The 14,000-nt window shown below is 41.4% G+C and overlaps 1 protein-coding gene across 1 annotated transcript; it reads left to right on the top strand.

Moving 5' to 3' along the window:
• The first annotated feature begins 10,031 nt into the window (after positions 1-10,031).
• On the top strand, positions 10,032-11,327 carry LOC137255559 (uncharacterized). The gene has a single exon (XM_067792984.1). The coding sequence runs from the start codon at positions 10,032-10,034 to the stop codon at positions 11,325-11,327; it is 1,296 nt and encodes a 431-aa protein (XP_067649085.1).
• Positions 11,328-14,000: the final 2,673 nt, after the last annotated feature.

Raw genomic sequence — 14,000 nt, forward strand, 5'->3', positions numbered from 1 at the left:
GTTGGGTTTTGTAAATACAGGTTCTCTGAGTTTGCGTTCGATCCAATCAAATACGATCTCAGTAGAGATGGTGAACTACTGCGTGGCTGGAAACTGTCATTCGTCCAAGTTCAAAGCAGGACTTGAAACTGACAAGAGCGTGCACCAGTTTCACACAGTAGCAGCGGTGAACGGCAGGAAATAGTTCATCGCAGGAAGTGAACGACTTATCATGCTAGGGGTGAGCACGTTTTATTTTTTAGGTGTTGGAAAATTGTCAATATCTGAGTTTCTGTTGGTCACATTGTCCCCAAAATTCATTCTGTGAAATAGGAGATACATGTGCGTATTCCCACCAAATATCTTTCCATTCCGTCTGTATTCAAACCCACGAGCCTGTGAAACATTGTCTACATGTAGCTTCGCCTTTGTTCCCGTAAAGATGCATAAACGTATCAAAGCTTTAGGTATCATTGCTGTATAAACCAAACTACAAACCAAAATACACTAACGTTTAGAGTGAGTACAATGTATCGAATAGTCTTTGTGCTACATTTGAATGGTTTGTCTTTTGCCGTTTAGGAGCTTTCAGCCTCGAAAGGCCGACACAATCAAACTGTTAGTGAACGAATGAAGAGCCCATACAAATGGTCATGGTGAACGATTGCATCTTTTGTTGGTGAACGATTTGCTGTCAACCGAACCTCATCATCACCGATGTGCTTTTCAATCTTATCACTAACTATCAGGTATTCCTTTCTTCAGATTTGCTGTTGAAACTATGGAAATGTCACCATACCCGTGCTACTACTGTTCTGAACATTTTCAAGATTTCATTGGGTTGATATGCCAGTTATTGTTAAAAAATACACTTGTGTGAAATAACTGGTAAACTCAAATACGTACAAAAGGATTTCAAATATGTGCCAAATAAATTTGATGAAGAAATTGTCTCCAAGGAACCTGAAAAACTCAGTTCACTACCTTGAAATCAAGAATCAGCATGCATGACCTCCAGACATGCTAGCATCAGTGCTGTCAGAATTACAACATGGCTTGTCAGATCCTTTTGTTACATTAGCACCATAATGGTTGAAAAAAAGGTTCCTCTCGAAAACATTGCCTTTCTACTTTTCATGGATGTGGTAGCGTTTCACAGCTCAAGCTCAGCCTGCCAGATGCGTTACACCGGTAGTGTGTAAATGTTCTAGTTAGCCGCATACAGGCTTTTTCATGGCAAATTTCTTCGATTCATGGGTAGGACTAAATGTAAAGGTTTGGACATGTCATCTTCGTATCGGGAAGCATCTGTGAACTTACCTGACTCCAACATAAACTTTTTGGTCCCAGATATTAAAACTGTGGAAAGTACAAGCAAACAGATTCTGGCTAATGAGATTAGACCAGGGATTCTCATAGGTTCTATGGATATTTTACAGAAAGACTATGGTAATGATCACCATTTAAATCTTCTCCCACTCTCGCACAAGTACGGGAGTGCTGGGAAGTGGAGACTCTTAAGGGGATCCTTCAGTTACTTGGAAGTCTTAAAAACCTGATCACACTGGATGTGGGTTGTGGGGATGTGTCACATCGTTTCTGGTGTGCTGTAAGTCCCGATGAATAGGCGTACTGGGTCGTACATTTGGAACATTTGTAAGGCTTCAGTTTAGAATGACTGTTCATGTGACCAGCATAGTGATGGTTGGACATGAACATCTTGCTGCAGATTTTGCATTGATAGGTGGCATTCCTATCGTGCGCAATTCGGGTGTGGCCTCTCTGTCCGTTTTTAATTGAGATATTGTTGACCCCAGTTACCAAACAGGTAATTCTTTTTCACGGCACTGCTTTTCACAGGTGTAGATGTGCTAATGGTGGTGTGAATATCAGTGTCGCTTAATGAACCGTCTAATGTGATTCCACTCATTTCCAGTGCCTCCATCTGCAAACGTTTTTTGATATTTATATGACTGCTGACACAATAGTTTTAGAATAGAAACCACTACCACTTGTACTCAGTTACATACGAAGAGAATCCGTACGTAGGAAATATACTTACTATACAATAGAAACAAATGTGTGAGAAAAGGATTTATTTGACTGAAACACTACACCACTTTTGAGCAGTACAGCACACCTTGTCACTACAAACTTTGCTGAATAACCACCGTAAAGCGTTTACTGTGTAAATTAGAGTTCGACATGTAAACGTTCACCATGATGTTCTTCACAGTTTGATGGTGTCGGTCTTTCGGGGATGAACTCTTTTAAACGGCAAACGACAAACCAGTCAAATCTGGCACAAAGATAATTCGATACTCACTCTAAATGTTAGTGTATTGTATTTTTGGTTTATACAGCAATGGTACCTAAAAGTTTGATAAGTTTATGTATCTTTACGGGAACAAAGGCGAAGCTAGACATTGTTTCACAGGCTCGTGGGTTTGAATACTGACGGAATGGAAAGATATTTGGTGGGAACATGCACATGTATCTTCTATTTCACAGAATGAATTTTGGTGACAATGTGACCAATAAAAATTCAGATATTTACAATTTTCCTACACCTAAAAATAAAACGTGCTCACCTCTAGCATGATAAGTACGAAAGCCTAATGCTGCCACTTTTGTAGCACAAAATATTTTTTCAAAGACAATTCTCGTTACTTCAATCATTTGCTCGTTGCTTCGAGTATTTTCTCGTTATTTCAATAAGTTTCTCGTAACTTCGAGTATTTTCTCGTTATTTCAAATATTTTTTCGTTGCTTCGATTAATTTCTCGTTACTTCGAGAATTTTCTCGTTACTTCAAGTTTCTTTCAAAAACTCGAAATTTCGAGTATTTTCTCGTTATTTCAATTTTTGTTCGTTGCTTCGATTAATTTCTCGTTACTTCGAGAATTTTCTCGTTACTTCAAGTTTCAGTCAAAAACTTGAAATTTCGAATATTTTCTCGTTGCTTCAAGTTTCTTTCAAAAACTTGAAATTTCGAGTATTTTCTCGTTGCTTCAAGTTTCAGTCAAAAACTTGAAATTTCGAGTATTTTCTCGTTGCTTCAAGTTTCTTTTAAAAACTTGAAATTTCGAGTATTTTCTCGTTGCTTCGATTTTATTGTCCTTAATTTCAGTCACACACACCGCTTTTTTTTTCATAACGAGTAGATTATTTACTTGTTTGTGTACACAACCAAGATTAGACTACCGCTCACGACCTCATACTCAGGGCATGCATACTGTTCGCGAACCTATTAACTGCGCATGCGTTATGCGCGCAGCGCAGCACAGCCACTTTTTTCCCCCAGCGTTGGGGGAAATTTAGTGAATCGTTTGAACTCCGATTTCGCGGGCTTTCTTTCATCGCGTTTTTTTCAACTTTATAGGTTGAATTGACATTTTTGATGATTTGTTTCGGTAAGTACATACCGAAAGGTATCGGAATCAGCAAAGTTGTGTTTCACGTTGCATGTGACCTTTAACTGAGTAACTTATTAAAATATTCTATCACGTTCTTCTTGTAAATTAATCAGATACAGTATGATTAAGAAGGAATTCCTTTTTTCTCAGTCCAAAGGTGTTCGGACAACAAAACCAATTATCTGTTAACTCATTCATGTTATGAGGGATGGGTGACTGACTAATGGGCTACAACAGCATTTTATGATAACACCTATTGTATAACACTGCCCTTAGTACAAACTCTAACGACTGATGCAATGTGATAGGTGTTAATTAGAGAACATATTCCGCTTGAACAGCCCGATTCAGGCTCTGGTACAACTTTTATTTAATTCATGTAAGGTAACTGTATGTAATTTGAATTTATAAACACTGTCCGGATGGACAAAATGAACACATTTGTGCTTTTTTGGAGAAGGATTGAAACATTCACTTAAGACGGAATTTTGGAATTTCTGGTTCTTAGTTGATCCCAAAAGACTGTCAATAGAAAATACATGCATTAACATTATCCCAACTTTCAAAATTTATTGAAAGACAAATATATATGCTGTTTCTTCGTGCGTCAAGTACAGTTGCGCTAATATAAAGCACAGATGGTTTATATCCAAATACGGAGTGGTCCCGCCGTATGTATTTTCACAATGTGAGGTCAAAAATGAACGAAAGATGCATAATTATTGGAACCCAGGCTCCTTGGGAACAAGACATCGAAAGAAGTAGCGGTAATTCCATCCTAAATATACAACAAACAACACGAGAGTGGTAATATTGTTTGGAATTATGAACTTTACAAATTGTAATTGATTGTAAATGACTTTCTTTTTTGTGTTTGATATTTTATGAAAATAACCTTAAATATACTGAGTCAAAAAAGAAACTTCACATTCTGCCTTCGGGCACTATAAAAGAATAAGAGGTGGTGAGATGGTTGAATTTTTATTATTTCATTGCTGAGGTCTGTGTGATGTACTCGATACACTGACAGTGCCACAATCAGTTCCAAGAATGAAAAATCGAAATATCTCAGTTCAAAATTGTGTGTGGCCGCCCCGCGCATTCACCGCTACCAAGCACCGTCTCCTCATCGACTGCCTAATGATTGTGAACAGGTGGTTTGGGATTCTGCGCCATTGCTCTTGCAAGGCAGCGCCAAGTTCCTGCAAATTCTGAGGTTGGTTTCTAAGACCATGAAGCCTCCTCCCAAGAGTATCCCAAACATGCTGTATTAGATTAAGGTCAGGGGACGTCGATGGCCAATCAATGACGGTGATTCCAGTGTTCTTAAGTAAATTTCGCGTCAACATCATGCTGTACCTGTAGACCTGTGCCATGAGTCGCCATGGATATAACGAGTTCAGGGGTGAGCATCTGGTCGCGGTAAGCAGCAGCTGTGAGGTTTCCACGGATGACCAGAAGTCGGGAACGGCTGTTCCCACTGAAAGCACCCCACACCATGCACTTTCCGCCCACGAGGCTGTCGACTTCCTGTACACAACAGTGAGCATACCGTTCACGACGTCGTCTCCAGACTCCATGCCTGTCGTCCGCGACATCTGTGGATAAACCTGGATTCATCGCTAAAGACGACTCGATTCTAGTCTCTCGGGGTCCACCGGAGGTGACGTTGGGCCCACAGCAGACGTTGACGTTGATGAAACGGCGTCAATATTGGCCCACGATATGGACGTCAAGGATGGAGACTGGCAGCCTGCAACCGATTTCGAATGGTCTTTGAGGACAGTCGACCTCTAAACATCTCAGCCCTGGTTCGTGTAGCCGGTCTTCTGCTCGTGACGTCACACGTGGACGACCCGACCTTGGGCGATCAGAAGTGGTGCCAGTTTGTTGTAGACGATCTCGCAAGTCATACACAGTACGACTGCTGCATCTCATTGCTCTTGCGACGTCAGTAACTGATCTTTCCGCTTGCAACATGCCAACGACACGTTCACGTTGCACATTTGACAATCGTGGCATTTCAAGTACCGTTAGAACTGTGGTTTAAAACTTTTTTTTCAATTCTTGAGGCCAATGCAAACACGTGGAAATGAATAAAACTTCGACCCGAAGATCACGTGATCGACTGCACGTACAAAACCTAATTTGGCACTAACGTTTGAGGGTTTGAGTGGGTTTTGCCAACGTTTTTCTAGAGTCGAAAGATAGGGATCCCATTTTGGATACATAGATGTATCATTAGAGAAAAATTATCCATTATTTTTAAAAATTACATTTTGTGAAGATTCTTTTTTGACTCAGTATATAAATGAAGCAAAGAACTTTGCATGAATTTGACATCACGCACCGTTCATGGCACGTGCAATTTTGGCAAAATGAACTTACTGTTTTGCAAGCCTTTTGACTTACGAAGTTCGCACTACTGATATTGAAAACTGAAGAAGGGTTGATTATTCTCTAGCCTCTATATGTCGTGGGAAAACAGGTAAATTTCAACCTAAACTAAACCGTACATCAGAGCACGGGTGTACAGACGTGCGCGTTGTTCAAAGTCGGGTAGTGAAAGCATTGTGGAATGGAGAGGAATCCTATCTGATGGTCGGACACAACTTATCATTATCAGTTGAAATCTGAAAGGTCTGCGATACAGGGGTGAGATTACTGGGCCCTTGTGTCTTTCATTCAACAGACAAAGGTGGAGACAACGTCACACGTCAGCAAGATAAGACCCTTGTGTTTATTGCATGTATTCACGTGACCACCATCTGGTGATGTATCAAGAGATTCGTGGATTGTGTACTGTACACTAGGGTTTGTGACAACACTGCAGAGATGACGCGAAGGTTTTTTACACCTGATCATAGGTGGGCTCGATCCCGGCACCACAAGTTCGTTGGATCACTACGTAGTCCTAGGCCAAATGTTAGAAAAGTCCCTATCTTTTAGGATCTCTCAGGAGCAGTAAACGTGTTATTCAGTAATTAGTATGACACCTCCCACCCGCCAAAAATTCTTATTGATGTGGAACTAGCTACAGGAGGTATCAGGTTACTAAAAACTAACTGGGTTCAGTCCACTGTTGAAACAGTGTCCACATGTTCATAAACAAGCTGCTTGAGAATTGATCACATTGTCTAATGTGTGGTGACAAGCACTGGTGTTCAACATGGTCAAGATATGAAGTATGGGTGTTAAGGCTAGGTGTATCATATATTACCTGATTTTCATGATATCTCTACATTTGGCCTAGGAGTATACGCCTTAGACATGTTGCCCACCGCTCCCCTATAATGAGGACGTTTCTCTATTTTCTGGTTGGTGAGTGGGTGAGTGTAGTTTTACGCAGCACTCATAAATATTCCAGTCGGTGGTCTCGAGATAATCGAGATCAGGAGTTCCGTAACTGACTTCACAACAATACTTGCTCTTCAGGTCTCGCGCACTTTCTGGACTGGTTAGTTGTGTTTTTCACAAAGCGTTGATCGATGTGCAGACGAGTTTGTAGTGGTGAACAACTGATTTACTGATTTTCAAGGGACGTGCTTCCAGATGTTAATGATGTATTTCAACACATGAAATCAAGCCGAAGTAAAGGTCAAAACAGCTTGCCGCACATCCCCGTACATGCAGCTGCTGCGCTAAAGACGTTGGGCAGTCTGCTGCATGCATGCCGTGTGTCCATACCTGCGGAAAATAGCAGATGTTCCTGTTATGTAGTGCGATCTTCACTTGCAGTGTTCACGAATAGCACCTGACCCTCTGACAAATCTGGCAGATTCGCCAGTGGTCAGATAGAAATCACCAACCCGCCAGTGCCAGAGTATGACTGAATATTTCACAGTGTCTTTGTGTGGAGTTGTTATTTGCGGCATGTGACACTTGTTTGTTGTTTAGAAATCTTATGTTTGTTATCATATAATGTTAATAATTTCAATGCCAGTTATAAGAAATGTCAAATCTGAAATGTTTGTTTAACTGTATTCTGATGGTCCTGTGATTTTTCTGAAACTTACAGTACCCACTTGTCCTGTTACTTTGAAACCCCATCGTGAACACTGCACTTGCGCGTATCTGCACGTGAGCGCGTGACATGATTGCGTCACATAGTGACGTCATGACTTTGCTGGAGGGCATATGTAATCAACTGGAACCTGTTCATTAAAGTGTGCGGACCCCTAGATAGTTTTATGTGGTTATTCGGGAAGTTCAACTCAGTACATAACAGTTCCCAAGGACATTTAGTAATGAATAATCTCTCCAAGAGGTCTGATAACCTATATATAGATCCAAGGACAAGTTTCCCAGTTCATCTTTGCAATTACATACACATTGAATAAGCTGCGAGACTAATACATCATCGTCTTCTTAGACGCTATTACTCACTGTCTAAAGCCTGGCTAAACTGATCTTAATGCTGAAATGAGAAAAACGCGTACCTGCAGGGAAGCTTTGTACTGATTAAACCGATCGTAACATATGACACGTTTTCAGCAACCAATTTGAATGTAACAGAGGGCTGTTTTAGTAGCCCACAGTGGACGAACCTTGGCATTACACGATACAGATCAAACAGAAGTACGCAGTTTAAGTGATCTCGGGCATTCTTTGGATAGTGATAGCATCCCATTGTTGATCAGTAATACATTTGGAAAATGTTTAATGACACGTAGCCACGAAGTTAACTGGAAAAGATGGAACTGAGGTGGGAGTGCGGGGATGCACGTTTCGCTCGCTGCATTTCACAGACAGGAAATACAGTTTATCACGAGTACAATTACACATCGTAACATGTCCAGAATATTGTTAAAACGTCACAAGCTCGTTCACAATTTTGTACAGAACGTTTGCTGATATTCTGTTTTGTTTCTTGGCGATTCATAAACACGTACATGGACGCTTGATTATGGCTGGGGTTTCTTGTGGTTATGGAAACGGTTTTGTCGTGGCTTTTATTTGTTGATTTCAAGACACTGTGTTGAGACAACTGTAACGTACAGTAAACCCTCTCATCGCAAACACGTCAATACAAACTTCTCATTAGTACCGGGCACTCGCTGTATGTGCTTATAATGATCTAAACCCGTGAAGATCCTATCAGTAGCCTATGCTTGTCGTACGAGGCGCCTAACGGGTAGGGTGGTCAGGATCGCTGACATGGTTGACACACGTCATCAGTTCCCAGTTACGTAGACCGATGGCCATGTTGTTGATCACTGGACTGTCTGGTCCAGACTCGATTATTCACAGACAATATGCGGCAATATTATGCAAACCAACCAATCCAACATTTTGACGATAAAAGATCAAGGGGAAATACTACATGTGCCAAATATACCATCAAGGGGAATGCATAATATTATGCTCATTAAAACTTAAAGGGGAAATACAAGTGGTAACACCTGGAACACGAACCCAGTAAAGTACCGAGGGGAAATAGCTGTAACAGATCTGTTGGCGTAAACTCCCTCACTCACTCACTGTAATGTACTATGTTCATAGCGAACTGAAATTAGTTGTATCGTTAGTTGAGTTGGCTTGAACCTTAGCTCACTGTAACTGGCAACACAGTCTCATACAAGAGAAATCTTATGGATAACGTCTTGATTTTTTTGCACAGATTGTTTCGTAAGCACTGAGATAAAGTGTACAGTTGCATTCCACTTAACTCATCTTCCTAAATGATGCCAACACTCAGGCGAGCATATATGTTTGCAAAGCTATGGTTTCCAGCATAATGACCAACAAATGTATTATTTTTCTTATAGTGAACCTTTCGCAACACAACAAAACACAAGCAACGCGAACATGTTTTCACGAGGTGATTTCTGAGACACAATGATATGTTCCTAATCGTTGAAATATAATTAAAATGCTTACAACAAACGCATTGTTTTTATCATTGGTATGATTCAATCGACAAAATGCGTTTCAACAGCACATGGGATGTCCGGTCAAAGAGAGTGAGTTTGCTTTTATGCCGCACTCAGCAGTATTCCAGCTATATGGCGTCGGTCTCGAAACAATCGAGTCTGGACCAGGCAATCCAGTGATTAACATCATAAGCATCTACCTATGCAGTTGGGAACTGATGACATGTGTGAGCCAGTTCTGCGAGCCAGAAAAACCGATCCCGTTATTCGACTCTCACGACAAGCATGGGTTATTGAAGATTTCGTATGAATTTTTTTCACTTTTACTTGAGACTGTACGCATAAGCAGGACTAACACATTGCTAGTATTGTGTTTCAAATTTCTGAACAGTAAAGTGCGATTAATTTTGAAATCATTTATCGGATGTGAATGGTATTACTCAAACAATATGATTTTCGTAATTTGTGATCAGTTACAAGATTGAAGCTTCAATGTATGCAGCTAGGTAGACTAACAATAACATCTTTAATGTTTGAATATTCATTGCTGGACTACTGCTGTCACGATTAACCCTCGTATTGTATTCTATTGGATGTGAATGCATTAACATATCTCGTTCGCTTACTTCGAGGGCGCCTCGAAGATTTCTTTTGCCAGTTATTGATCACCAGTAAGCCTGGCCTGCCATTCGTCAGTTCCACCTAACTGCTACTTTGTACAGGAGTTTGGCGATGCCACTTTATTGTGGACGTGACAGCCGACATGGACAACATATCAACCATGAGCTTTAATGCCTCTGACATTTTACCTCCTCAAGAAACAACCATCGGGTGCAACGCTACCAACATGTCGTCTGGATGCGACGACGCCCAACACGCTAACCAAACTGATCATTTGTTTGACAGAATTCTGCAGATAACAGAAATCACTTTCACCTGCTTTGATATTTTGAACCTACTTGGTAACGCTGTCCTGATGGTGCTGATCTACAAGGCTTCGACAAAGATGGAAGCTTCGGGGCGCCTCCTCTTGAACCAGGCCGTGGCTGACGCAGGAATTGGACTGTCCTGGCTTACGTTGTATGGGGTCTTGTACTCCAACCCACACAGAGATATCCTGCGGACGGCCATCATTGTCCAGAGGGTTATCACGGGCATCCTGTATTGTGAGTCTGGACTGTCACTGGCCATGACACTCTTTGCCCTTCATATTGCCATCTGCAATCCCATTTTCTACAAAGTCTACCAGGAAGGAAAGACAACCAGAGCTTTTATTGTACTATCCTGGCTCTTGGCCACTGGGTCCTGGACGATGACATTTGCAGCAAACGACTTTTTCATTCAGGAACGCGATTCTATCATAATTCTTCTGAACCTTAGAGGACAGAATATCTGGTTTGCATGTATTCTCCTGTTAGTCGTTGTCATTGTTCCTCTTGCAATGATCATCACCGCCTTAACACGTATATGCCTATATTTACACAAGGAAGAGAACTCTTCCATCGCATTAGCCTCCGCTACCAAACGTTATGTCCGTCAGGCAAAGGGCATTCTTATCGTATGTATCACGTACATAGTAACATTTGTCCCACTGTTCGCGTTTCCTTACTTTGGCACCTACTTTGAAAGCAACATTCTTCTCTTTATAACCGGAACCAGCCTGGCTTTCCTGAACTATGTGTACATTGTCTTCAAGCTCCCCCTGTTTCTGTTGGCCTTCAAATCCTACCGTCGAGTGGCCTCCCGAATCTTTTGTCGCCGTCTTGCACCGAGATTTGTGTCCTCTGGCGATGGAAGCACGCTCTCTGAAAAGAAATACAAGACTTCAACAAACACCAGGGACAGACTTGACGCTAGCGGCTCCCAACCAGCTGAACAGGATGCCAGATCTATCCCGATACAGGTGGATGAGACAACGGGAAATATTGGAAGAGTTAACTATGGCTTCACCAGCTCCTTTTCTGTGAACTGTGACGGCATGGCGACATCAAACGCTACAGACGATGACGTCACGTCCAGCATAAAACGACGACGTCATTTTGAATGTCGTCAGCAGTAGACCGGTAAGTGATATGTGTGTGCATAAATGAATAATGTTTTGGCAAAACTTCCACTTGCAAGTTTTTTGTGTGTCCCGAACTGCATTTAATATGTGTTACTGTTGTTCCTGTTCCGAATGACACACCCTTCAGCAGTGTGTGAGTGAGTATAGTTTTACAGTTTTACTCAAGAAAAGCACAAGAATGAAATCATTATGTATCTAATCACTTAGTTTTTCACATTATAAGAGTGGATGGTTGTGATTTTACCCGCCTTTAGCAATATTCCAGCAATATCACGGCGGGGGACAGCAGAAATGGGCTTCACACATAGTACCCGTGTGTGGAATCGAAAAAGGGTATTCGGCGTGACGAGCGAACACTTTACCCACTAGACTATGGCGTTATAGCTACCTAGCCGGTTTGATATAAAATGGACATTTTTTGCTCCTTGGAGCATCGTTGTTGACAAAATGTGTTCGTTGTTGTCAGCCGTACATAGCCTAAAGCCAAGCCACTGGCGAACATTTTTTTTTTCAGAGCATACAACCTTAAAACACAACGTGCAGAGCATACAGCCTTAAAACCCAACATGCAGATCATACATCCTTAAAAAATCCTTTTTTGTTTTTCTTATTTTTTTCGTGACAGTATCATTCAATACTTTAGGGCTTCTGCAGGTGTAATGGTGGTGTCGGGTTCATTTTTGAGGTTCTCATCCGTCGTCTTGTATATGTTTTGCCGTGATGATGTTGGAGTTCGCAACATATACTACTGAGTGCATGCCCACTCAATAGAGATCCGCGTTGAGAGCTTTGCACAATCCACGTTCTGGTGGAATGGGGAGAAAGTACAAATCTATGCCAGCCTAGAGATGCTTCATGGCCTGTGGTTTTCGTTAATTAGTCACCGAGACTGGTTTTGTTTCTCATGTACAGTTTCATCGATTTCTCCATCTATCATTTTATGAATCTTATCGGTGGCAATATTTTCGCCCAAGTAATGTTTTTCCTTACCACCTAAAACGAAGGATGTGAGTCTTCCTCGTTTGTCAACACTCGTGATGGAGGGAGGTTGGTTGTCCTCCCATGGATTGCATGTCCAACGACAGCTTGTATTTGCCTGTCAAATAATCCCCAAGCGTCACGTCCTAGAGACCAGGGCCTGGATTTTCGAAGTTCTCTTAGTTCTAAGATTGTCGTAGTTTAATGTTAATATATGGGACTTACGACTATCTTAGCGCTAAGACAGCTTCGTAAATCTAGGCCCAGATCTGTGATCACCGCGTTGATTTCCGATGGGCGCTAGATTGCGGGATCTTTTCGATTTTGTACCATGGTTTGCAGGCCCTCAGACACTGACTAAAGAGTTGATTGGGCACGCCCTCGAAGTTCATTTCAACTTGCATAATCTCAGGGTTCCAATAAATTTCGTTTTCTCTCTAAATCGGCATAAATTCTTCCCCCGATATGATCCATTCAGCCTTCATCCGTCGAACCGACACGTTCACATTCATGTTCCACAGTGTACTGCTTTTTCATTTTAGTCATTCGATGGCACAAAACTCGATAAATGGGATGAAACTGTATGGGGTGAAACAACCCGAGTGAAACGACTTTGGGTGAACGTTTCTGGGGTGAAATGACCCGATATGTCCAATAAAAGGTGCTTGGAAAAATGAAAGGTGAGTGTGCTGGGACACCCATCGCAGAATATCCCGACCTAAGGCCTAAAATGGATTCGATTTTAGAGACCGATAACGACGAAAAAGTCAAAGAAATAAAAATGTATGTTGTGAAACGAGAAATCAAACTCACCCTCTCAAAACAAACTCTCTGCAAGAAAGAAAAACAAAACAAAAATATTCAAACATCAGATGAATGCGCTCAGACATAACATACATAGAATATAGGGGAAAACCCTCAAGAAAACGTACTTCTAACCTATGGATACCAACCGATGGATCGCCATTAACGGCGTCACCATTTATGCTCATCGACATCGTTGTTCTAGTTTTTAAAAAATAAAAAATAATATATTTACCAAAAATTGTTTGGTAAGAAAGTTTTCTGTTCAGCAACCTTTGCTCCACGGACAAAAAATATCCATTTTTGAACCTCTCAGAGGGATTTGCAGTAAAATCCCTATTATGTATTATAGTATCTCTTTATGGAATTGTACGTTTCATGTGCGTCTATAGCATCTGAACAACTTCCTATGTATATATTTTTTTCTCAATAGCCCACCACCTAGTTGCTCTGGACAGCGCCACAATACAACGAGGGCAGCGCCACATCCAACGAGAGCAGCGCCACAATCCATATAGGTGTCGTCGTGTTTGGTTTCCAACGGCATGGTGTGTCTGTCTGTTTGTCTGCCTGTCTGGCGGGGCTATCATGGGGTTCGACCTCCCACCTGCACTTTTGAAAATTCTTGGATAATCCTAATGGGAATAAGGTAAATACGTACCGTTCTTTATTATTTATGGATCTAGCACTGGAAAACATATAAAACCCTGCAAGAACGGTTCTCCAAAATACCGATGCATGTCAGCTAAACTTGTGGGATTCGTTCGGTTGAAACTGAACTTGGCCGCCGTATATCTTCTTACAAATTCTGTTGTACATGAATTTAGCCTTTGAAATGTCTGCCTCTTTCATCCCGACCTATGATACGAACTTTCCGTCAAAAAG

The sequence above is a fragment of the Haliotis asinina genome, chromosome 11, assembly GCF_037392515.1.
Source record: "Haliotis asinina isolate JCU_RB_2024 chromosome 11, JCU_Hal_asi_v2, whole genome shotgun sequence".
NCBI classification, from domain to species: Eukaryota; Metazoa; Mollusca; class Gastropoda; order Lepetellida; family Haliotidae; genus Haliotis; species Haliotis asinina.